This window comes from Canis lupus, chromosome 26, assembly GCF_011100685.1.
Source record: "Canis lupus familiaris isolate Mischka breed German Shepherd chromosome 26, alternate assembly UU_Cfam_GSD_1.0, whole genome shotgun sequence".
Lineage (NCBI taxonomy): Eukaryota > Metazoa > Chordata > Mammalia > Carnivora > Canidae > Canis > Canis lupus.
The window spans coordinates 21,618,031-21,639,591 of record NC_049247.1 but is presented as its reverse complement, the minus strand read 5'-3'; the positions used below and the strand labels follow the sequence as shown (position 1 = coordinate 21,639,591).

Below are 21,561 nucleotides of genomic sequence, written 5' to 3'. Positions count from 1 at the left end.
CACTCCTAATGAAGTCTTGTTTCGTTGGCACCAGGAAGCCTTGAAGAATTCCTATTCAGGTCTGTCTGGAGGCCCAGGTGATGTGGTTTCATCTTCCTTATTTTAGTGATTGTTTAGGGTTTGTTCCTGCCCGTTGGAACTGATCAAGTCAGCACATACTGGTTGAGGGCTACCATGCGCCGGGTGCCAGGGCCACAGGAGCGAGTAGGAGAGATGAGGCTCCAGTTTCATGGAACTCATATTCTAGGGGCTGTGGTAGAGAGTAGGACAATTATGAGAGGTCGGGGTTAGGATCAGGTATTATAATACAGTGCCCATTGGAGTTCACTGAGGGCCTTGGAAAGACCTCCTTAAGGAGGAGAGAGATGAGTTGCTTAGATGAAAGAAGAAGTGACAGTGGTCCAGAAAGAGGGGAGAGCGGGCAGGAGTAGTGTTGCCACCACTTGGTGACAGCATACTGCAAACTCTGTTGTCAAAACTTTTTAATTTTAATTTTATTTTTTTTAGATGTTATTTATTTATTCATGAGAGACATACAGAGAGAGGCAGAGACACAGGCAGAGAGAGAAGGAGGCTCCCTGCAGGGAGCTTGATGTGGGACTCGATCCCAGGACCCCAGGATCACGACCTGAGCCGTAGGCAGACCTCAACCACTGAGCTACCCAGGCGTCCCGATTGTCAAACTTTCTGAATGAGGAGAGGATTAATCACTGGCTTAGGCAAGTGGCAAGAATTCTCTGATTTATTCACAGTTCTGCCCGACTTACTCCTCTCTGGCCTCAGTTTCCCCAACTTACAGTATCTGCCAGCCTCGTCTTCCTAGGGCCCAGGTCTGCCTTCCTCAGAAAATCGCAGGGACCAGACGGTGTGACCTCTGCCATGGAAGGAGTGTGGCTCCTGCCTTCCGCTGGGAGCCCACATCCTACCTTCCCAAGCCAACCCCAGAGACTCACTCTGGGCATCAGAAGCCCCAGGAGGGACATGGAGGGCTGAGCCAAATCCCCTCTCCCATCCTCGAGGTACAGCTTAGCCAACAGTTCCCATCAGTCCACAGCATAATTTGGGATGGGAGGTACTTGGGCAGCCTCCTTGGGCCACAGAGTCACAGGCTTGGCTGTAGGGACTCCTGCCACTTACAAAGGCGACGGCAGCCCAGAGAGGGTGAGCAATACACCTGGATCCACGCAGCCAGCTTCTGGCGGAGCTGGGCCCTGGTTTCCCAGAGTTGGGGACGGATGGCCCCACCTGGAGGGACAACAGGTTGGGGTTGTATGTGGCAGGTATGCTTCTCCTCAAAAGCCTAGGCCGGACCTTCCGGAACCCATGGAGGATGGGAGCTGAGGACGCGTGTGCCAGCTGCCGGGCAGTCCTGGGGTCTGTTCCCTGTTGTTTTGATGGGAGTGACCAACCGGCTCCTCCCAAGCCCAGACCAGCTTCCACTGTTCCAGCTGTCTTTCTCCCCTCCAGGCCAGGCAGATGCTGAGGGTGGTTAAGACGATAGATACAGGCTCTGGACTCACACAGACCTGGGTTCGAGTTCTGACTCCACCTTCTCGCTGTGTGACCTTGGCCCTGATACGACTGCTGAGGGAATAAATGAGCTCAGCCAGAGAGAAGACCCCGGGCCTGCCCACCAGCGGCTGCTTTGGCCTGTGTGTCCTGCCTGTCGCTGTCCACTTCGCCCATTATTCCGTCCTTCGTCGAGTGGAGCTGTGACAGGGTTCTCAGAGTCTGTGCAGGGGTGACCTCTGGCAGGGGGGCGGTGGGGGTGGGCACCCATCTCCTCTGGCCTGACGTGGCTGACTTGTTCTGCCTTCAAGAGCCACCTTTCTCTTTTGCTGCATTGTAAACACATCTAAGAAGGATTTTTTAAAAAAAATAACAACCCCATCCTTCTGCCCCCCAACATTGTAATGTTTTATTGATTTTTAAATAGGAAGCCAGAGAGGTTTCCACTGTAGCCTGAGAAGGAAGAACAGGGACACGGTGAATGGGAGGGACATTTCTGATTCCCTAAGGGCCCCTGTGTGAGTCTGTGTGGATCAACAATGTCATTTACACATAAACATGTTCCTAGGGAGCATGTATGGAGCGCCAACTGGGTGCCTGATGGCTCCTTCCTACTTAGACAAGTGACGTCAGCCTCTCTTAGCATCAGGTTCAGGGGCAGCAAACTTTGACTGTAAAGGGCCTGACAGTAAATATTTTAGGTCTGTGGCTTATACGGTCTCCATCAGTTACTCAACTCTGCTGTGTGACATAAAACAGCCACACACTAAATGTAAATATACAAGTGTGACTATGTACCAATAAAACTTTATTGATAAAAACAAATGGTGGGCCGGATTTGACCCTCGGGCTATAGGATGCTGACCTGGCAGGTCCTTCACCTGTGAAAGGGGGCTGGGAGACGAGAAGCTGCCCTCCGGGGCTATGGTGAGGAATTAGAGAAGAATGAACGCATGACAGGTATTAACCCTAATTGTTGTGTGTTATTGTCAGTATCACCCTATTCATTCCCCCAGCAGCCCGGTCAGTAGGTGTATGGTCTCATTTAACACATGGGGAAACTCAGATGCAGAGAGGTAAGGAACTTTCTTTCCCTCAACCCTTCTGCTCGCCATTGGATATCCTGGGGCGTGCGTTTTTGTGCCTTGGTTTCCCTACCTGTATCCTCAGAGAGGATCTGTTGATGTAAATGGACAGGGCACGATGTTCACGTCCATTGAGAGGTGGGGTCCCTTGCAGGGCCCATCAGCTGAGACATGGCAAGCCTGAGCTGGGTTTCTTGGGGAAGCCGCTGGGGAGGAATGGCCCGTCCAGTTAGACCAGCGCTCACTCAGAATACCATTCTCTTTGGGGGTGGGATCGGATCCCCCTACTTGTTTAAAGCTGTGGAACCCAAAGGCCCTTGTCCCCCAGGAATGTGTTTCTAAATCAGGTGTACTGTGCCAAGGCTGGAACGGATGAGGTACAAGCTTCTTATTCATTTTGACAGCTTCCCGATGCCCCTCCCCTGCTCACCAGCCTTCCTTGGCTCCCTTCTGCTCTCAGGAACAAAGCCAAACACTTCCTGGGGCCTCCAGAGGCCTCCGTGACTGACTTCATTTCAACTTTGTAGCCTCCTTCTCCTCCCTCTCCCCCTGGCCCCAAATCAGGGCCCCTGGGCTGGCTCCTTGTTCTTCCCAGTCACAGTAAAGGCTTGGAGCTTGCCTCTTGCTTCTCTCGCTGCCAAGCGTCATATTCATCCTTAAGCCCCACCGCCCCCTTGCATGTCCTCTCCTCTGCAAATTCTGCCCCAGATCCCCACCTGTCCCCTGGGTCTGCAACACAGGGCAGCCTTGCGTGTGGCAGTGACGGCGCACTGTTTTACTCTTACGTGTTTACCGAGTATCTCTCCACCAGGCTGCAAACTCCGGGGTGGAGGTGCAGGCTGGCTGGGAGCCTTGTGTTGGGGTCACCTCTTGGTCCAGCACCCAGCATGCTGGTGGGAGCATCTGCTCAGTTGGGATGCTTTGGCTCATCGCCCTGCTGTTATTGTAGTCTTAAGGGCCCCTTCTTTTTATCTTTTTTAAGGGAGGGAGAGAGAGAGTGGGGGTGAGAGGGGCAGATGCAGAGGGAGATAGAGAATCTTAAGCAGACTCCATGCCCAGTGCAGAGCTGGGCGCGGGGCTCGATCTCACCACCTTGAGATCATGACCTGTGCCGAAGTCAAGAGTTGGCTTAACCACATGAGCCACCCAGGTGCCCCTCGAGATCCCCCTCTTACAGGCTGGCCCCAGGAAGGCTCAGGTTTGGAGAAGCCATTCTGGGAACAGGATATGGAGGGTCACCTGGGTACCAGGCCCCTGGGTACTAGTCCACTGCCCCTGTCTGCAAGGCAGGGATGACCAAACACATTTTTCAGGTGAGGAAATAGAGGCTCAGGGAGTCAGAGTAGCTGATGCGGGGTCCTGCAGCCTGGCGGTGACAGGGTCAGGATTTGACCCCAAGCCTCTAGCGGCAAAGCACACGACTATCCCACAGTGGACCACTCCCCACTCCAGAGCCCTTCCTCGGGGATGCAGAAGTGGTATGGGAAACCGCCTGGGGGAGCAGGCCACCTGCAGTCCCACTGACCCCTCGTGGGACAATCCCAAAGCTCCCTCAGATGGGCGGGCGAGCAGGACACACGTCCCCAAGAACCGCCTCGCAAAGCATCAGACTTTGAAAAGTTACTTTGTACAATCCTGAGTCGTCGCCAGAGCTGGTCTTCCCTTCCGCGGGCTGGAGCAACGAGTTGTACTCCAACAGAGATGTGCGTGTCTCTCTGTCTTATTTTATAAAACAATTGTGGAACGGCTGACCGCCGCCAAGCAGAGTGCTGGGAGCTCAGTGAGGTGTCTGCCCCGGTGCTAGGTTGTCCCCCATAAACAGGTGGGGATGCTGGGATGCAGAGAGGGCCAGTGTCCTGTCCAGGGCCACCCAGCACAGGGTCTGATGATGCCACAGGGAATGAATCATGAGCGAGGAGGTGAGGAAACAGAGGGGCGGGGGGAGGATCTCACGTGTAACGATCCCACTAGCAATCCTACACGTGGACAGCGGCTGCCGTGTGGGGTCACCTTTGGTGCTCGCGCTAGCACTGGGCCCTCCCGGTGGCTCTCTCAAAAGCACTTGGACTCTCGGGGCGGTGGCCTCCCGCGCTGGCACCCTTGCCGCACGGCTGTGGGCCCTGTCGGAAGGAAGGGGCAGGCCGACGGGTCGCCCTGCAGCCCCCCCACCCCGGCCTGTCATGTCTCGGCAGCACACAGCTCGGGAGTGGCCCGGGGGGTGCGCGGGGCTGCATCTGTCACAGGTCACTGGCCGTGTGGCCCGAGGCGCCAGGAGAAGGAGCCCGATCGGAGGCTCGGGCCGGGGTGAGGGGCCTGCGCCGGCCGTCCCGCGGGCTCCGGTCCCCCTCCGTCACCCCGTCTCCTCCTCCAGGCCCCGGGAAGGTCCCCGGCTCCGGCCCCCGCCCCCATCGCCGGCGCTCGGCCGCCCGGTCCCCACGATGCCCTTGCTGCTTCGCCTCAGTGGAGCCCTGAGCCAGTTCTCCATCTAAATGACAGCTGCCCTCAGCCAAGTCAACTCCAATTAATTTCCCAAGGCTTCCAGGGGCCTGGCTGAGCCTCGCGGCGGACCCGGCTGCCCCGGCGGCGGGCGCGAGGCCCCTTCCTCACCCTCGTGGGGCCGGGAGGGCGGGCCGCACAGGGTCCCTCCTGATCCCTTGGGGGGGCTTTCTCCCTCCGTGCAAGCTTTGGATCCCCCCCGTGAGATGGGGCTGTCCCTGGAGAAGGCATTGAGCGGGGGCCTCAGATTTTGTCCTGTCACCCTGGGTCATTCTCATCCCATCTGTGAGCATCAGGGCCCTTCCCCAAAAAATGAGCATTGGTTTCAGGGGGAGACAGGGAAGCGAGGGGCAACAGGGTGTGGAGTTGAAGGGGAGAGACAGAGAGACAACAGAGACATTGAGAAAGAATTGGGGAGGGTGATGACAGAGAGATGGAGAGAGAGAACGAGGGTAGGGGGAGAGGTAGCCTGCCTCTTTGGTCGTGATATTTTACTTTCTCATGTGACTTTGATAAACCCACACCCTCTGGCATCAGGCCAGCCTAGGAGTGCCGCTGGCTAGCTGTGTGACTGTAGGTCAGTGATGTCCCCTCTCTGGGCCTCAGTGTTCCCCCCCCATGAGATGGGCTGGAGTGTCAGATCCTCTCTCTCCCCAGGTGTTGTCAGCCAGTGAGATAGGCTGGGGCCCGGCCCGTAGGGAGCCTGAGGTCAGTGCTCATGCTTAACATCCCAGGGGCTGACAGGAGTAGGGACGGGGCTCCTTTTCCTTTTTCCTTTCCTCATTTGTCACAGTGATACCACTGCTAGAAGTTGTCCTTGAAGGGTGGGGACGCAGGCAGAGGGCTGGGCTGAGGAGGGCTGGTCCCTTGGCCTCTGGGAGGTACCCGGATGGAGTGTCACTCAGGCTGCCAGCTGTCAGCCCTCACTCCGTGATCCCTGGGGCCGTGGGAGCCGGCTCCTGGGGCTTACTTAGGCTAGGGTATCTTAGTGTCCCTCGCTTGGGGAGGGCTCCTGCATTAAATGTAAAATCTAATTTCCCCAAAGGAATGGAAAGAGTCGGGGAGGTTGTATATTTCCCCACCACCAGTTATTTCAGAGAGGACCAAATAGGCCCAGCGAGGGGGAGTGGCTTGCCCAAGGTCACACAGCAAGCGGGTGAAGACCTGGGATGAGCACGTGAGTCATTCTTTAAAATATTTCACAAATCCTGGGGACGGCCTGGCTGGCCCAGTTGGTGGAGCATGCGACTCTTGATCTCAGGGTTGTAGGTTTCAGCTCTGCTTAAAAGATTGCTTAAAAATGAAATATTTAAAAATAAAAAAAATTAAAAACCAAATAAAATACTGAGCAAATCCTCATCAGGTGCCTGCTGTGTGCCAGGGACCAGAGAGACCTCTGGGATCCTCAAGGGTGTGTCTCCCCTCAGGGTGCCCAGGCCAGGCTCCTCGGAGGGGTACGGGGAAACAGGCTCAGCGAGTTGAGCTTGCCTCAGGTCGTGGAGCTGGTGAGATGGAGACCAGGGTGGGATTGGAGTCTAGGCTTCTGAGAGCACAGAGCTGGGGCTCCCCCAGAGTGTGGGGAAGGGATGTGTGTGTGGGTCTGGGGTGCTGTTTCCCTGCTTCCTTGGTGGCTCTATAGACCCACTTTGTGTAGCCCACTGTCTGGCTTAGATGTGCTGTTCCCGCCCTGAGCCCGGGGCGGGGGTGAGTCCCCTGTGCACCTCCCTGGAGGGAGGGGACGTGGCCTGGGACCTGATATGGACAGCCAGCTGAGAAGGGGTCTGCTTTGGGGTGGTGGGGCTCTGCAGAAGGATTCCAGTTGGCTGGTGGGGATCATTTCCAGTGGGGTTGGGTCCCCCATGCCCCCAGCGATGGGTTTTTGGAGATGGGCCTTACAATTGTCTTAAAAATTCTTGTGACTTTGCTTACCGCCCGGCAGGACTCTCCTGTGACTTTTGTCTGCCGTGATAGCTGGTGGCCGTGCCCCTGCCATGATGCGCCAGGCACCATAGAACCTGGTGGGACTCTGCAAGGAGCTGGGTGCTGTCCTGGTTCAGGTTCACGGGGTAGGAAGCTGAGGCCCAGAGAGGGACAGTGATTGGACTTGACCTGCTGGGGAAGTGCCAGTGTCGTCTGACTCCAGAGTCCCCCCGCCCCCATAATGTTTTTCATCTTTTGCAGCTAGCTTATTGTCGAAGGGACCCGAATTCAGGACTCCCCCCTCTGCCAGGGTGACATGTGTCAGTGCTTCCCCGCAGCTAGCTAGGAGGTCACTGGCACTTCATTGCCATTTTGGTGGCTGGGGGCAGGGGTGGCCTCTGTGAGCAGGGAGAGGGGTCACATACCTCAGAGTAGGGGCGTCGGAGGAAGTATGCCACGTGGCTGACAGCCTGGTGGATGGTGGGAGTCAGCAGGAGTGAGGAGGGGAGGGTGTTCTAGGCAGCAGAAGCGTCAGGAGCAGGGGTGTGGAGGCGGGGAGGATCAGGGCCTTGTCGAGAGACTGTGTAGCTGGCTCATGGAGCGGTGAGCCTGGAGGCCCAAGAGCGGGGCAGGCCAGGTTGTACGAAGCTGGGAACTTTATCTTGGGAGCACTGGGGAGCCATGGAAGTTTAAGCAGGGGTGAGGTCTGCTCTGGTTGGTGCTTCAGGAGAGTCACCTGACTCAGGGGGAGAGGGGCTTGGGGGCCAGCGTGGAATCAGAAAGCAGCACGTGGCTGCTGTAGGCGGGAGCAGTGGGGGCCAGGACCAGGGTGGAGGCAGTGGGGCAGGAGAGAAGCAGGTGGATTTTGGAGGCAGCCTCTTCCTTCCCTGGTGCCTGGACTCTGAGTGAGGCCCATGTGAGAGAGAAGAGTGATGTTCGAGGCCTAGAGTGAGTCTGGGTGCCATGGCCTGGCCTTTCTCGGGGGGACGAGGAACAGGAGCTGGGAGACTCAGGGATGTGTCTGGGGGCCTGTAGGACTCCCGGGCCGCAGGCCTGACTCTCCAGGAGGGTGTGACCCCACCCGGTGGCTCCCAGGCCTGCTTCTGCTTCCAGCCTCAATGGCCCAGCCCCCCCCCCCCCCCCCAGCTGAGTGGCAGCTGTCAGACACCAGCGTCTCCCCCTGCCAGGTCCAAATAAAGGAAAAACCAAAATACACTTCCCTTTGTTGGAATCCGGCGAGGGTGAGTCGGGCGAGAGTCATTTGCTATTGTGCTCAGGGGCCCACACTGCTCCTTACATAAGCTTTGAGTTAAAAATACGCACGGAATTCTAATTTACCTGCTGTGCCTGGGTGCCCCCTCCGCACCCCACCTTGGTGGGCCGGCCCCTGGCACCCGCGGAGACCAAGGGGCTGTCGCCCGGCGGGGCTCCCCTGCTGGCACGGGGCGGTGTTAGCTCCGACTGCGCTGTTGAAGACCAGGAGGGTAACAACCCGAACAGCAGCTAACCGCTTCGGGAGGCTCATCACGTGCTAGACGCTTTACCCGCGTTACCTCGATGGACCCTCCCAGCAGCCTGTGAACGTGGTTCCTATTTTACAGTACAGGTGAACACCTTGCGCAGGCCACAGCCTGGATTAGCAGCCAGGGCCCTTGACCTGGGCGCCAGCTGGAGGCCACCTGACCCCCACGGGCCCCGTGCCTCTGGCCTTCCCTGTGGTGAGCAGGGGGTGGGGGTGGGTGAAGGACTGGAGGTGGCCAGGTGCAGGTCCCCTTCCTGAGGGTTCAAGGACACAGCAGTGCGGTGCTGCCAGGGGCGGGGGTGGCGGCCGCCCCCACCAAGCTCGTGACTCCCGAACACGTGTTTCACCCAAATCAGAACCCAGTCCCAGGGACACTGAGTGCAGAGCAAGGTGGTGACGGGGCCTGTTTCGCTGACTTTAAAAAAGAAAGAACACTCGGCCCCCTCCGTGGGCGGCATCTCCAGAACTGAAATTAAGCACGAGGTGTCCCCCAGGTAGACACATGCATGTCTGTCCCTTTCTCGCTTCACCCCGGTTGTGGCTGGCGATGGGGGCCCCGGGCTGGCCGCGCGGGTGTGCGCTCTGGACCGCGGGGCGGGAGCTGCTCTGCGCCAGGCAGCAGGCTAAGCCCTTTACATGGATCATTTCATTTAATCCTCCTAACCGCCTCCAGGACGGCTGGTCCTATTATCTCCCCCATTTTCTAGGGCTGAGGTTCTGGGAGCTGAGGTGATGTTCGCAGAAAGTCCCCGTGCTCCGCAAATGGTAGGCGCTGTCACGGTTGAACCCGGGAAGAGCAGCAGCATCTCGTTTGTTACTCGTGCGGTGGCTTTCCTGGCACGGCCCCGAGGTCCTCTCTCGTCCCTTGCGTGGGATGGACTGTCCCTGTCGTGGGCTAATCCACGCAGGTCTCGCGGTCACCGCGGGGGGAGCAGGAGGCAGCCGGTACCTCCACACTGCGGTGCCAAGCTGGTGGCAGACGTGACCGAGTCGCTGGCGTGCTGTGTGGGTACGGGAGGGGTGCTGGGGACGTGCTGGGGTGCTGGACACGTCAGCCACGACTTGTTCGTGCACATGCAAAAAGCGGGCAGGAGGGGCCGGGCAGCCCCTCTCCGGGCCCTGCCCCTGTGCGTGGGGACTCAGATGGTCTGTCCTGGCCCGTAGGGGAGTGTCCTTCAAAACTGGCCCCAGAGCCCTTCCTTGCAGGGCAGGTGTGACATTGGGTCCCGGGAACCGGAAGCCCCTGTGCTGTCTGCATGGGGTGAGTGGGTGAGGCCCATTCCAGGTGATAGGTTTTGAGTTGCAGACACCCTGCCTCAGGGACTGATCCCCCCACATGCACATTGTCATCGCTTCTTTCTCTCATCTGGTCCCCCCCAAGCTGCTCAGAGATGAGCCTGCCAGGAATCCCTGTCTCCAAGTTGCAGATGGTGTTGAGGGGCAGCTGCCCAGGTCTGGGGGGTACCAGGTTCCCACCTCTGTCTGACATTCTGAGAATCCTGGCCTAAAAGGAGAGGGCCCCCGAGGGCCTCAGTCTTCCCATCTGTCAAATAGGGACGAAGGTCCCTCCACAGCCCACAGGCCCCAAGTGAGTGCCTCCCGTGTGCAGGGAGCCGTGGCAAACAGACAAACCTGCCCTCCCCGCTGCAGCCACAGTCTGACGGGGGAGGCCGGCCACTCACTAGAAAATGTGGCAATCTGCGTCGGTGTCGCTGGTGCACTAGTTCCAGGGTCTCCCCCCAATCCTGGGAGCTCGGCGAGGGATGGTTTTATCTCTGGGTCCTGGCATGGGGGGCCAGCATGCCGCCCTCCCATCCCGGGAGCAGGGACTGAGGGCCTCTCTGGAGCAGGGGCAGGCCCTGACTTGAGGCGGCTTCCATGGGACTGATTTATTCACAGCCGCTCGGCAGCCCCGGGAGGAGCTGCGGTCCTAGGGCGTGTTGGGTCCCCCCAGCTGGAATGAATCTGGCGGGAGGATGAGTTTGGTCATGCTTGGGTTGTCAGGAACTGAAGGGTAATATTCTCTCTTAAAAATATTCCCCGTGGATACCAGGGTCTCTGGCTCATCCCAGGCAGAGGCTGGGGAATCCTGTACCCATCCTCTGTGACGTTGGGCAAACCCCTCACCCTCTCTGAGCCCCAGGTGCCCCTTCTCACCTGAGGAGGAGGGGCACCCAGCTGCTGGGTTTGCGGGGGGATGCAGTGAGATAACACACGGGCATGTTAGCTGTGTGCCTGGCGTGCCCTGATTAAGTCCTCCCTGGGCAAGAAGAGCAGCTGCCTCTGGTGTTGGCACACGGCATGCTCAGGAGTCGTCTATAATTTGGGAATATGGCATCTTGAGGACATTTGGCCCTTTTGGATCAGTCTGGAAACATCACTCAGCAAACCCAGCTCCCAGAAGTGTCCCTAGGCCTCCTCTTTCTGAGCACAGAACTTGGGAAATGCCAACTTTCCTCCCCTCCCTGGCGCTGCAGCCTCAGAGCAAGGGAGCCAGGGGTCAGGAGTTGGGGCCTGGGTCTTGTCTTTCTTTAGCTGTGCAAACTTTGGCAAGGGGCCTCGGTTTCCTGTCCATAAGATGGACACAGCGTTGTGCGTCTGCTCCGTGAGATAATGCGGTAAAGTGAAGTAAGGAACCCTTCTTAGAATCCTCTCTGTGGCAGGTGTTCCGCTTCCCCAATCCGGATCTCACAATGCTTGGAACAAGATTCCTTCTGGGGAGATTAGGGAGTGGGGTGTCACTGGGAACAAGGCAAGCCTGGGCTCAAGAGCAGCAATGTGGGGGCTGAATCTGAGGCCCCTAGCTTCCTGGGGTACCTTCTCCCCGGGAGGCCCTGGGTGTGGCACTAGCAGCATCCCAGCGCCACCGCTGCTAACCGGCTTTGAAACTTCAGCTTTCCCTTCCGTGCAATGGGAGCACAGACTCCAGTCTCTTAGGCAGGAACGTGCCTACCTGGCCAGTCCCAAGGAGGGGACGAGGCTTGGGGGGGGGTCTCTAAATAAATGGCTGCAAGGACCCCTCGCCTCTTGACCTCTCCGGAGACTAATGACAGCGCCCACAGCCCCGTTGGGGGATCTCTCTGTATGCCAGGCTATTATAAGGCCTGGGGGAGAGGACGTCACCCCCACTTTAGCAACGAGGAACTGAAGCTCAGAGCGAGGGCAAGTGGCAGACCCCGTGCCACGCAATGGTGGGCCTGGGATTGGGATTCAAGCTCCGTGGGGTCTGTGACTCCAGAATGACCGGTGTGACGCTGTCTCCTGGCTTCACTGTCCACTCCAGGAGGAGGACGAAGGGGGCACCTGCCGTACTTCCCGCTGGATCTGCAGGGCTAGAGCCCCTCCTGGCACGTAGTAGGGACTCACCTAGTAGGGCTTATTCATTGGGTGACTGAGGGAAGAAGCAAGGGAGAGAATCTCCGCCCCCCGCCCCAGCTGCTCTGGGCACACAGGTCCTCAGCCGGGTGTCCCTGGGGTTCCAGGGTGGGAGCTGCGTTAGTCACACGGCCTGGCCCATCCTTCGGGAGGATTTTCTCTGCAGGCGGTGGCTCAGCTCCGGGGGGGGGAGGGGAGGCCTCCCCCTTCATCCCAGAGGGAGGGATGGGCGGGGAACTCCTGCCTGGCACCTGGCCCTGCTGAGGAGGGCGGGCCGGTCATGGAGTTCAGTATCTGGGTGTGCTCCCTCAGCCGGAGCTGGGCCCCCACCCCCAATGCCAGCTTTTCTCACTTCTTTGGAGTTAGAAACTGACCTTAGGTCCATGTTCAAGCCCAGCTCTGCCCCTTCCTGGGTGTGTGACCTTGGGCAGGTCACCTCTCCTCTCTTGAGTCAGGCTCCAAAAAGGAGGAAGGATGAGAATACTCATGGACATAGAGTAGGTCTGAGAACAGAACCATTGGTCACTTGGCAGCAATAAACTAGCAGCCCCCTGAAATGTCTCTGCCATTCCTTTCCTGCCTCAGAACTCCCAGCTCTTACTCTCTTTGAGTGTACTTCATACTAAGGTGTGAGTGGCTGCCAGACTTCCTTTCCCCTCAAGTCTAACTCAGACATCACTGTGATCTTTGGGGTTTCTGGTGCTGTGAGCAGGAAATGGAAAGGATTTTCATTGAGGGTATAGAGGAGGAAAGGAACTCCCTCACCCCCATCACCGAAAGTCCCTTGGTAAAGCAGCTGGAAATGGGCAAAGGGCACTGGTCTGGTTGGGGGGTCTGGGCTCCTTATCGTTATCGAGTAGTGTGGTACTGTTTTAGGAAGTTCCCAGCACATAATAGGCCTCTAGCAAATGTCTGTCCAGAGGATGACAAGAGGATGGGCTGTGCCCTACACCCAGACACTCCTCCCCTCTGCCCTTCAATTACATCTGGCAAACTCCTACATATGCTTCAATGCCCAGTTTAGATGCCCCTCCTCCAGGAAGCCTTCCCAACTTATTTCACATCCAGGCAATCTTTTGGGAGCTCTAGTCCATCAGAGAGATGGGCCAACCCGGCCCAATTCTCCCATTTCCTGAGGGGGGAGAACCTGACATGTGAGCTGGGGCCCTACCCTTGGCTGAGGTCTCACAGCCACATCAGAGGCAACGGCAGGGGGATTTGAACCGAAGTATCTAGATCTCCACAGACCGTCCTGGGGCATGAAAAGAGGGCGTGGACGGCGCCTCCGTTCCCCTGCCTCTCCCACTCCGCCCCCCTTAGGGCCTCCGCGGGGCTGAGCCTGCTGCTAACTAATCTCTTCCTTTTTTCTCCACAGCCCACGACCTCCCTGCAAATAAGGCCTCAGCCACCCAGCCGGGCAGCCACTTGCAGTGCCTGTCTGTCCACTGCACAGACGACGTGGGCGACGCCAAGGCCCGAGCCTCCGTGCCCACCTGGCGGTCCCTGCACTCCGACATTTCCAACAGATTCGGGACATTCGTGGCCGCCCTAACTTGAATTGACAAGAACGCCCCTCCCCCACCAGGCCCTTTCCTCCCCTCTCCCCCCTTCCCCCTCCCTCTCCCCCCACCCCTGCCCTGAACCCCTCCTCCCCCTGACCCCCACCCTCCTGGTAATTTGAAAGGGCCACTATTGCTGAGTGGATGATTTTTTTTCTAGGTTGGTACCTGCTTAGTGGCATATGGACCGGAAAGGGTTAATTTAAAGGGAAAAAAAAAACCTCAAAAAATTTTTTTAAAAAAGAAAACTCGTCTGCCACAGTATGTTACCAGTGTTAACCCTTTTGCAGTTAGCAAACTTTTGCTTCAGCCTTTTTCCTGCTAGATAATTCCCGTTTTTCTGTAACCTTGGCATACGTTTTTTTTTTTTTTAGATGACCTCTTTCCTTGTTTTATTTTCATGCTGCTGTATGTCCAAGCATTGTTATTTCGTAATAAGACAAGAGTTACTTTCTTTTTTTATTCTCTTTTATTTTCATTCCTCTGCCCCTTCCCCCCGTCTTTTTTTTTTTTTTTCCCTCTCTCCTTTTTTGCTTTGTTCACTGCTTATTAAAATGGAAATCCTGGAGAATAGTAGTTCTGGAATATTGCCGGGTGAAAGTCAAATTGTCATCACGATATTATATATTGACACCCAACTGTCATCAAGTCAGGCAGGAGCCAAACAACTAATGCCCCCCTTAGGTATTTCGCCTGGGATTTTGTTTTGTCTGTTCCCTGAGAAAATAGAGAGATATATATTTTCGTTCCTGCAAACACACGCTCAGCCTTCAGCTCCGTTCTGTCTTCTGCTGGAAGCTGTCCTCTCTGCAATGGAGGTGATGACGTGTCCAGCCCGCTCAGTGGGAAGGAGTCAGAATGTTCGACAGTGGTGTTTTCTCTCCTTTTCTGGGCCTCTGTGCAAACGCCCAGGCTCTGAATTTTCACGCTATGCTAAGCAGCCCTGGTGTGCGTGGGGGATGGTGCCCTTCCAGCTTGCAGAGGCTCTGGGGGGCTCCTGGCTCCTGCCCTGCTGCAGCCGGGCTGGCTGGGTCTTGGGTGCCCAGGTTGGGGGAGGATCAACTCTCAGCCCTTGACCTTTGCCCACAGCTGTTCCAGCCAGGCCTCACGGGAGGAAGGAGGTGGGACAGCGTGTATGTACCCAGCCTCTCCCATTCTGTCCCCGCTTCCCATCTATTTCCACCCCTGCCCCAGCCCTGCACCATCCAACCTGGGCAACCGACCCACCCCCCCATCCCTGGAAGGGCTCTTGCCAGCACTTTTCCCAGGGGCTCATTCAGTGAAGGAGCCCCCAGGCCCAGCCTGCGGAGCCCCCCTTCTCTGAACCTGGGTATATTTCCTTGCAGGCTCCCGGTCAGGGGGTGCGGTGGGCACTGGAAGGAAACAATGGACAGAACCAAGGACTTTTGACTCCTCTGCCTTTTTTCTGAAACCCAGAAAACCCCCCACCCACCTTTTGATTTAATCTCACCTTGTTGCAAAACCAGAGCCATGTCCCAAGCATCTCGCCAAGGAATGACCTCTTAGCAGAGATGGGGGGCAGCAGGACCCCGTCGAGAACCTGGCTTGGCAGGCCTTGGAAGCCCAGGGTCGGCGGGGCGGGCACCTTGAGGGCTGTGGACGCCTCCAAAAGGCTTGTATGACTCGGGTGGGGGGTCCTGAGGGGCACACAGATTCCAGGGTGGATCAGACAAGTGACAGTGACGGACAGCCCTTCACCCAAATCAATAACTCCCCCATTTACTTCTATTTTTGTTAAATTGCAAGTCTTGCGCCCCCTCCCCGCTGTCCCCAGGTCCCGAGAGTTTCTAGACCTATTTTTCTTTTTCTTTCTTTGTTTCTTTTCTTTTCTTTTCTTTCCTTTTCTTTCTTTTCTTTTCTTTTCTTTTCTTTTTCTTTCTTTCTTTTTTTTTTTTTTTGCAAGTGATCTGAAGGCTTTGGATTCACCATACAACACCCACATTGTTTATTTCAAAGAACTTTTCAGCAAAGGGGGAAGAGTGTCCTGAAAAATCTCGCTCTTTCCCCTCCCTCTTCTTTCCTGCGGGGGCCCTTTTGGCTCGGGTCCGAGACTGGACAGTCCTTGCTCGGGGCCCGGCCCAGGCCTCCGGCCCCCAGAAGGCAGGCGAAGCAGGTGGTGCGAATTGGTCCGCAGTGAGAAGGTGTGAACGGACTCGGTCCCCAAGTTCTGCCACCAGAGGAAAGAAAAAGAAAATGGTCCCTCCTGCCACAGGCTGCAGGAGAATCAGCCATATAGTCTGAGCGAAAGCCCACGCCCCCCTCTGACTCCACAATGTACAGCTGTTTGAGAGCTTTATCACTTTATTTTTTAAACAGGAATGATTTCTCCTTAATTGCTTAAGGCCGGGGAGCCAAGCGTCTTGACTTCTGTCTTTGACTTTCCCTGCGTTGAGTTCATTAGCACCTGGCCATCAGCTCGAGGTCCTAGCATCGTCGGAAACCCCTGAAGTTTGAAACTTTCTCGCTCCCCACGACCCTAGAATGGAACAGCTTTAAAAATAGCCTTAAGCAAAAGGATGTTATTTCATTAAATTTGGTTTAATGGAAAGAATAAAGGCAAATTAAAAACACACCCAACTCACGAGACTCCAAACACTGGTAATCGGTACTGCATAGCAAACTTTTTTGGGAAAGAAAACGAAAACGTTATTGCACATGTAAAATATGAAATCTTAACTCTGCTGTGTGTTAGGCAATCCTGTAATCTTTTTTGACTCTTAAAAGAAATTCATTTCTGAAATGCTTGGTTGGAAGACTGTGACAATAGCTCATGAAATTGAGTGTTATTTTTTTCTTTCTTTTTTAAAAAAATATGTAAAGTGCAGTCTTCTGTATTCATGCATATTGTATATACCTGTATATGTTTTCCTGAGCAGCTAAATAACAATAAATATGACGTTAATGGTGACTGTGGTACATTTGTGGGTGGGGCTTGCTTTATTTTTTTCCCACCCCCCTCTTTTTCCATAGGTCTGTTCGGAATCCCACGGGGCAGCGGGGAGATGGGAGTGCAGGTCTGGAGGCTGTACTTTGCATGTGTGTGCACCTGCACCTGTGTGTATTGATGCTGTTCTAAGTTGGGTCATCTCAGAGTTTCTCATCCTGGACGCTACTGACATTTGGGCTGGATAGTCCTTTCTGGTGGAGTCTGTCCCCTATACTGTAGGGTGTTAGCACCCCTTCCCTTCCCCTTGCCTGTGACAACCAAAACATCCCTAAACATTGCCTTGTGTCCCCCAGGAGGCATGACCCTCCTGGGACTGAGGACCACTGGTATCTGATTGGTGCAGGAGGGAGGGGGTGAGGAGAGACCCTCCCCCAGGTGGTCATACTGTGGTTCTTCTTTTGGGTTCCAGCACTGAATTCAGATCCCGGTAAGCTTTGTAACCTGCAAATTACCTATGTAGCCTCTCACTTCCTCCTCTCTCTCATCTATGAAATGGGTCGAACTTGGGGTTCCAGGGGACAACCCAGGTGGACCCAGCAGGTGGGAGGGCTCCGTGTGAATAAATTGCTAGCATGGCATCATTCTCAGAGCGTGGCTCAACTGACAGCATTTTAGGATTGCGCTGTCCTGGGTCGGATGCTGCTTCCTCTGCTTACAACCATGGGCTCTGGGCAAGTGGTTTAAAGCTGGTCTCTATTTTCTTGTCTCAAAAATGGAGCACAGAAGGGCACCTGGGTGGCTCAGTCGGTTAAGCATCCAACTCTTGATTTTGGCTCAGGTCATCGTGGGATCTCAGGGTCATGGGATCGAGTCCTGCATGGGGCTCCCTTCTTAGCAGGGACTCTGCTTGAGATTCTTTCTCTCCCACTCCTTCTGCTCCTCCTCATCTCAAATCAATCAATCAATCAGTCTTTTTTTTTTTTTTTAAATGGAGCAAATAACATCTAGCTTGCAGGTTACTGTGAATACCAACCCTGTCCCAGGCCCTGTAAAAGCTCTGCCACCCTTTGGGCAACAGCTTCATGCTGGTACCTGCAGCCTCAGACTCTAGGTCATTACAAAACATTAGTTTACAAAACGGGGTTTGGGGGTGAAGAAATAGACAAGTAAATTGACAGTTAAAAATGAGGGGAATATGCCCAATAACCCATGGCAGTACAAGGGATGAATGTTAATCTGAGATTCTTGAATCTCATATAAGGGGCTTAGGGCAGATTTTCTTCAGTAGGTTATATCCAGATGGGGTTTTGAAGGATGAATAGGAGTTCATCTTATTTGTCCCAGCATATAAATTGACCCTGATTTGGCAGAAATCTCATTGTACTTCTTCTCTCCAGCTTTTAAAGGTTTCTTTATACATGCAAAGGCATATTTGTCAGAATATGAAGTTTTAAGGACAGGCCTGTATATCCACTTTAATTTGGAGAAGCTTAAAAATCTCTCTAACCTTTAAAGGTCTCCTGCTCAAAGTGACAGTGGTATATGATCACGTTCAGTACCCAGGGAAGGGAAGAGAAATGACAGAATGATGAACTTTGGATACAGGCGTTTGGGAGACTTCAGGTCAGTGTGAAATGAATGAGGGAGTGTCACAGAGGGCCCAAGAACCAGAGAGCCAGGGACCGGCACGCTGTTGAGAGTAGGTGGGAACCTGTGCCTTGGGGGCTGCCACATGGGGGTGCATGTTGGTCTCAGGGAGGGCCTGGGTAGGACGCCAGGGTAGGGTGCAGGTTGCAGGTTGCTCTTTTTGTATTGACAGAGAGATACCATTTTACCTGAATGTTCCACCAACTACCTCCTCCACCCATCTCTGATGAGGGGACAGAGGAGGCATCAGGTGGACCCTCTGCTCTTCCAGAGCTAGGGGGAAGTGCAAAGAAGGACGTCCCATCACCTTTTCTCTCTCTCTTTAAAGGTTTTATTTATTTATTCATAAGAGACACAGAGAGAGAGACACTCACACAGGCAGAGGGAGAAGCAGGCTCCATGCAGGGAGCCCGATGTGGGACTCCATCCCGGGACCCCGGGATCAAGACCTGAGCCAAAGGCAGACGCTCAACCCCTGAGTCCCCCAGGGGCCCCATCACCCTTTCACTTTAAAAAAATTGGAAAAAGATTCCAAGGGCAGAGTGAACCGTGTGTTTCCCTAACTGACAAGGGGATGGGCAGGAAGGATCCCACCCCGAGCACCAGGACTGTGTTGTAGCAGAGATAGAGGGTGTGGGAGGTGCCAAGCTTTGGCCCCCGGACTGGGCTGGCCTGGGGTGGACGTGATTGTGGGTACCAAATCCTGCAATTGTCACACGGCCCAACGAGGTGCCCCAGGAACCTTGGAAAAAAGTTTCTTATTAAGGTAAAATTTTCCTAACACAAAACTCACCGTTTAAGTGATTTTAAAGTGTAGAATCCAGTGGTTTTTGGTATATTTATAGTGTTGCACGACGCTCCTTGCTATCCACTTCTAGAACATTCTTATCACCCGAAAAATGAACACTGTACTCATGCTCATTAAATTCCAATTACCACCCCTCCTTCCAGCCCCTGGTAACCACTAATTTACTTGCTGTGTCTATGGCCTCGCCTATTCTGGACATTTCATGTAAACGGAATGGTACAACCTGCAGTCCCTTGGGCTGGCGTCTTCCCCTTAGCCTGAAGTTTTCAAGTTCGCTCCTTTTTAATGACTAAATAGCATTCTGCTTATGAATATACCACATTGTCCTCTAGTCTCCAGTTGATGCACATTAGGGATGTCCACATGTCTTGGCTATTATATAATATTGCTGTGAACATTCAGGGGAAAGTTTCTCTGTGAACACATTGTTTTCAAACCTCTTGGGTGTACACCTAGGAGTGGAATCACCCGGTTGTATGGTAACCCCACGTTTGACTTTGTGAGGGACCACCAGACTGTTTTCTTTTTTTAAAGATTTTATTTATTCATGAGAGAGACACACACAGAGATACAGAGACACAGGCAGAGGGAGAAGCGGGCTCCCTGCAGGAAGCCTGATGTGGGACTCAATTTCAGGACCCAGGATCATGTCCTGAACCAAAGGCAGATGGTCAACCGCTGAGCCATGCAGGCATCCCATCCAGACTGTTTTCTGAGCAGTTGTGCCATTTTACCATCTTGGGAAGGGATTTTTTGTTTGTCTATTTAACCCATTGTTCCCCACTCCCCTTTATCACATTTTAAAAATTAAGGTGTGATCTATACACAATGAAACCCAAGGGTCTTAAGTGTTCAATTTGGGGCATTTTTACATATGGCTACACTTGTGTAACCCAAACCAAGATCATACAACAGGACACACTTCCCAGAAGGTTTCCTCCTGCCCTTTTCAGTCAACAGCCCACCCCTCAAGCAACAACCCACTGGGCTTCTATTACCATTGATTAGCTTTGCTCGTCCTTACATCCTGATGTCCTATAAATGGAAGCACAAGGGGATCCCTGGGTGACTCAGCGGTTTAGCGCCTGCCTTTGGCCCAGGGCACAATCCTGGAGTCCTGGGATTGAGTCCCACGTTGAGCTCCCTGCATGGAGCCTGCTTCTCCCTCCTCCTGTGTCTCTGCCTCTCTCTCTCTCTATGTCTATCATAAATAAATAAAATAAAATAAATAAATCTTTAAAAAAAATGGAAGCATGAGTCAGGAATCCCTTCCTCTGTATCACTAAAAAGCATTTCCTCCTGTGGACATACCACAGTCTGTTTATTCATTTACCTGTTGATATACATTTATTTCCACTTTTGGTTACTAGGAGTTGAAGTACCATGAACATTTGTGTACAAACTCTTGTGTGGTCTTAGGCTCTCAATTTTTTTTTTTTTTGAATGGCCGGGTCGCATAGCAGGTGTATGTTTCCCTACTTAAGAAACTGCCAAACCAGGGAGCCTGGGTGGCTCAGTCAGTTAAGCACCTGACTCTTGATTTCGTCTCAGGGCTGTGAGATGAAGCCCCACATGGGGCTCCACGCTGGGTGTGGAGCCTGCTTAAGATTCTCTCTCCTTCTCCCTCTGCTCTTTCCCCTCCTTCTCTCACTCCCTCTGAAGAAAGAAAGAAAGAAAGAAAGAAAGAAAGAAAGAAAGAAAGAAAGAAAGAAAAGAGAGAGAGAGAAAAGAAACTGCCAAACCATTTTTCAAAATTGTGCTACTTCCCAATGGCCATGTATGGGAGTTCCAGTTCCTCTTCGTATCCTTGCCAACACTAGATTTTATCTCTTTCTAACTCTAGCCGTTGTAGAGTGAGTGTAGTGACATCTCACTGTGGCTGTGATGTTTATTTCCCTAATGATGTTGAGTATATTTGCTATCTGTATGCCTTCTCTCGTAAAGTGTCTGTTAAATTCTTTTGCCCCCCCCCTTTTTTTAGTTTGGTTGCTTGTCTTTTATCATTGCCTAATACAAGCCCCTTCTCTACCTGCTGCAAAAATTTTCTCTCAGACTGTGGCTTTTTGTCATGATCTTTTGAAATGCAAAGATTTTAAAATTTCAAAAAATTTCATAGTCCCTTTTATCAAGTTTCTTTTATGGCAAGAGATGCATCCTCCCTAGGGTCAGGCTTGCTCCTAGTAGCTTGATGGTTTTATGTTTAACTTCTGACAATACATTTTGATTTAGGTTTAAGGCAAAGGTAAGGATTCCTTGTTTCTAGAATGTCTAGGTGTTCCGCGCCAGCAGTTCAAGAGGCTTTCTAGTCCCTTGTTAGAAAGGAGATTGCTTAGCCATTCTTGGTGGAAATCATTTGACTGTGTGTGTGGGGGTCTGCTTTTGTACTCTGTTTTGCCTCTTGGATGCATTTTAAGCTGGGGTCACATGGCGGTTTTGGTGCGTTCCCTCCAAAGAATAGAATAGAACAGAGGGAATCTGGAGGAAAGGTACCAATGTGTCCTACCCTGATCCTAAAATAAACACCTTGCATGACAATGCTGCCATTGCCTGATGGAAGCTCCCAGCCCGAGACTTTCTGTCTGTTGGAAAACAAGGTTGACCTGTTTGAGAGAAGCGTTAAAGACCGAGTAGCACCGAGCAGACACTTTCTCCTTGTAGCAGTAGAAAGGTTTTGCGGGGTTGAAAAAGGAGTGACTTCAATGCTGGGAGACTGGGAATTGCTCAAGGCTGCC

At 53.8% G+C, this 21,561-nt stretch overlaps 1 protein-coding gene across 1 annotated transcript in view; it reads left to right on the top strand.

Annotated features, from left to right (window-relative positions):
* Nucleotides 1-13,547, top strand: part of MN1 (MN1 proto-oncogene, transcriptional regulator) — a 44,434-nt gene extending 30,887 nt beyond the window's left edge. Inside the window, exon 2 of the mRNA XM_038575518.1 lies at nt 13,283-13,547. Within this exon, the coding sequence (XP_038431446.1) occupies nt 13,283-13,464 (182 nt within the window). The 3' untranslated portion in view covers nt 13,465-13,547. The remainder of the gene's footprint in view (nt 1-13,282) is intronic.
* The last annotated feature ends 8,014 nt before the right edge of the window (nt 13,548-21,561 follow it).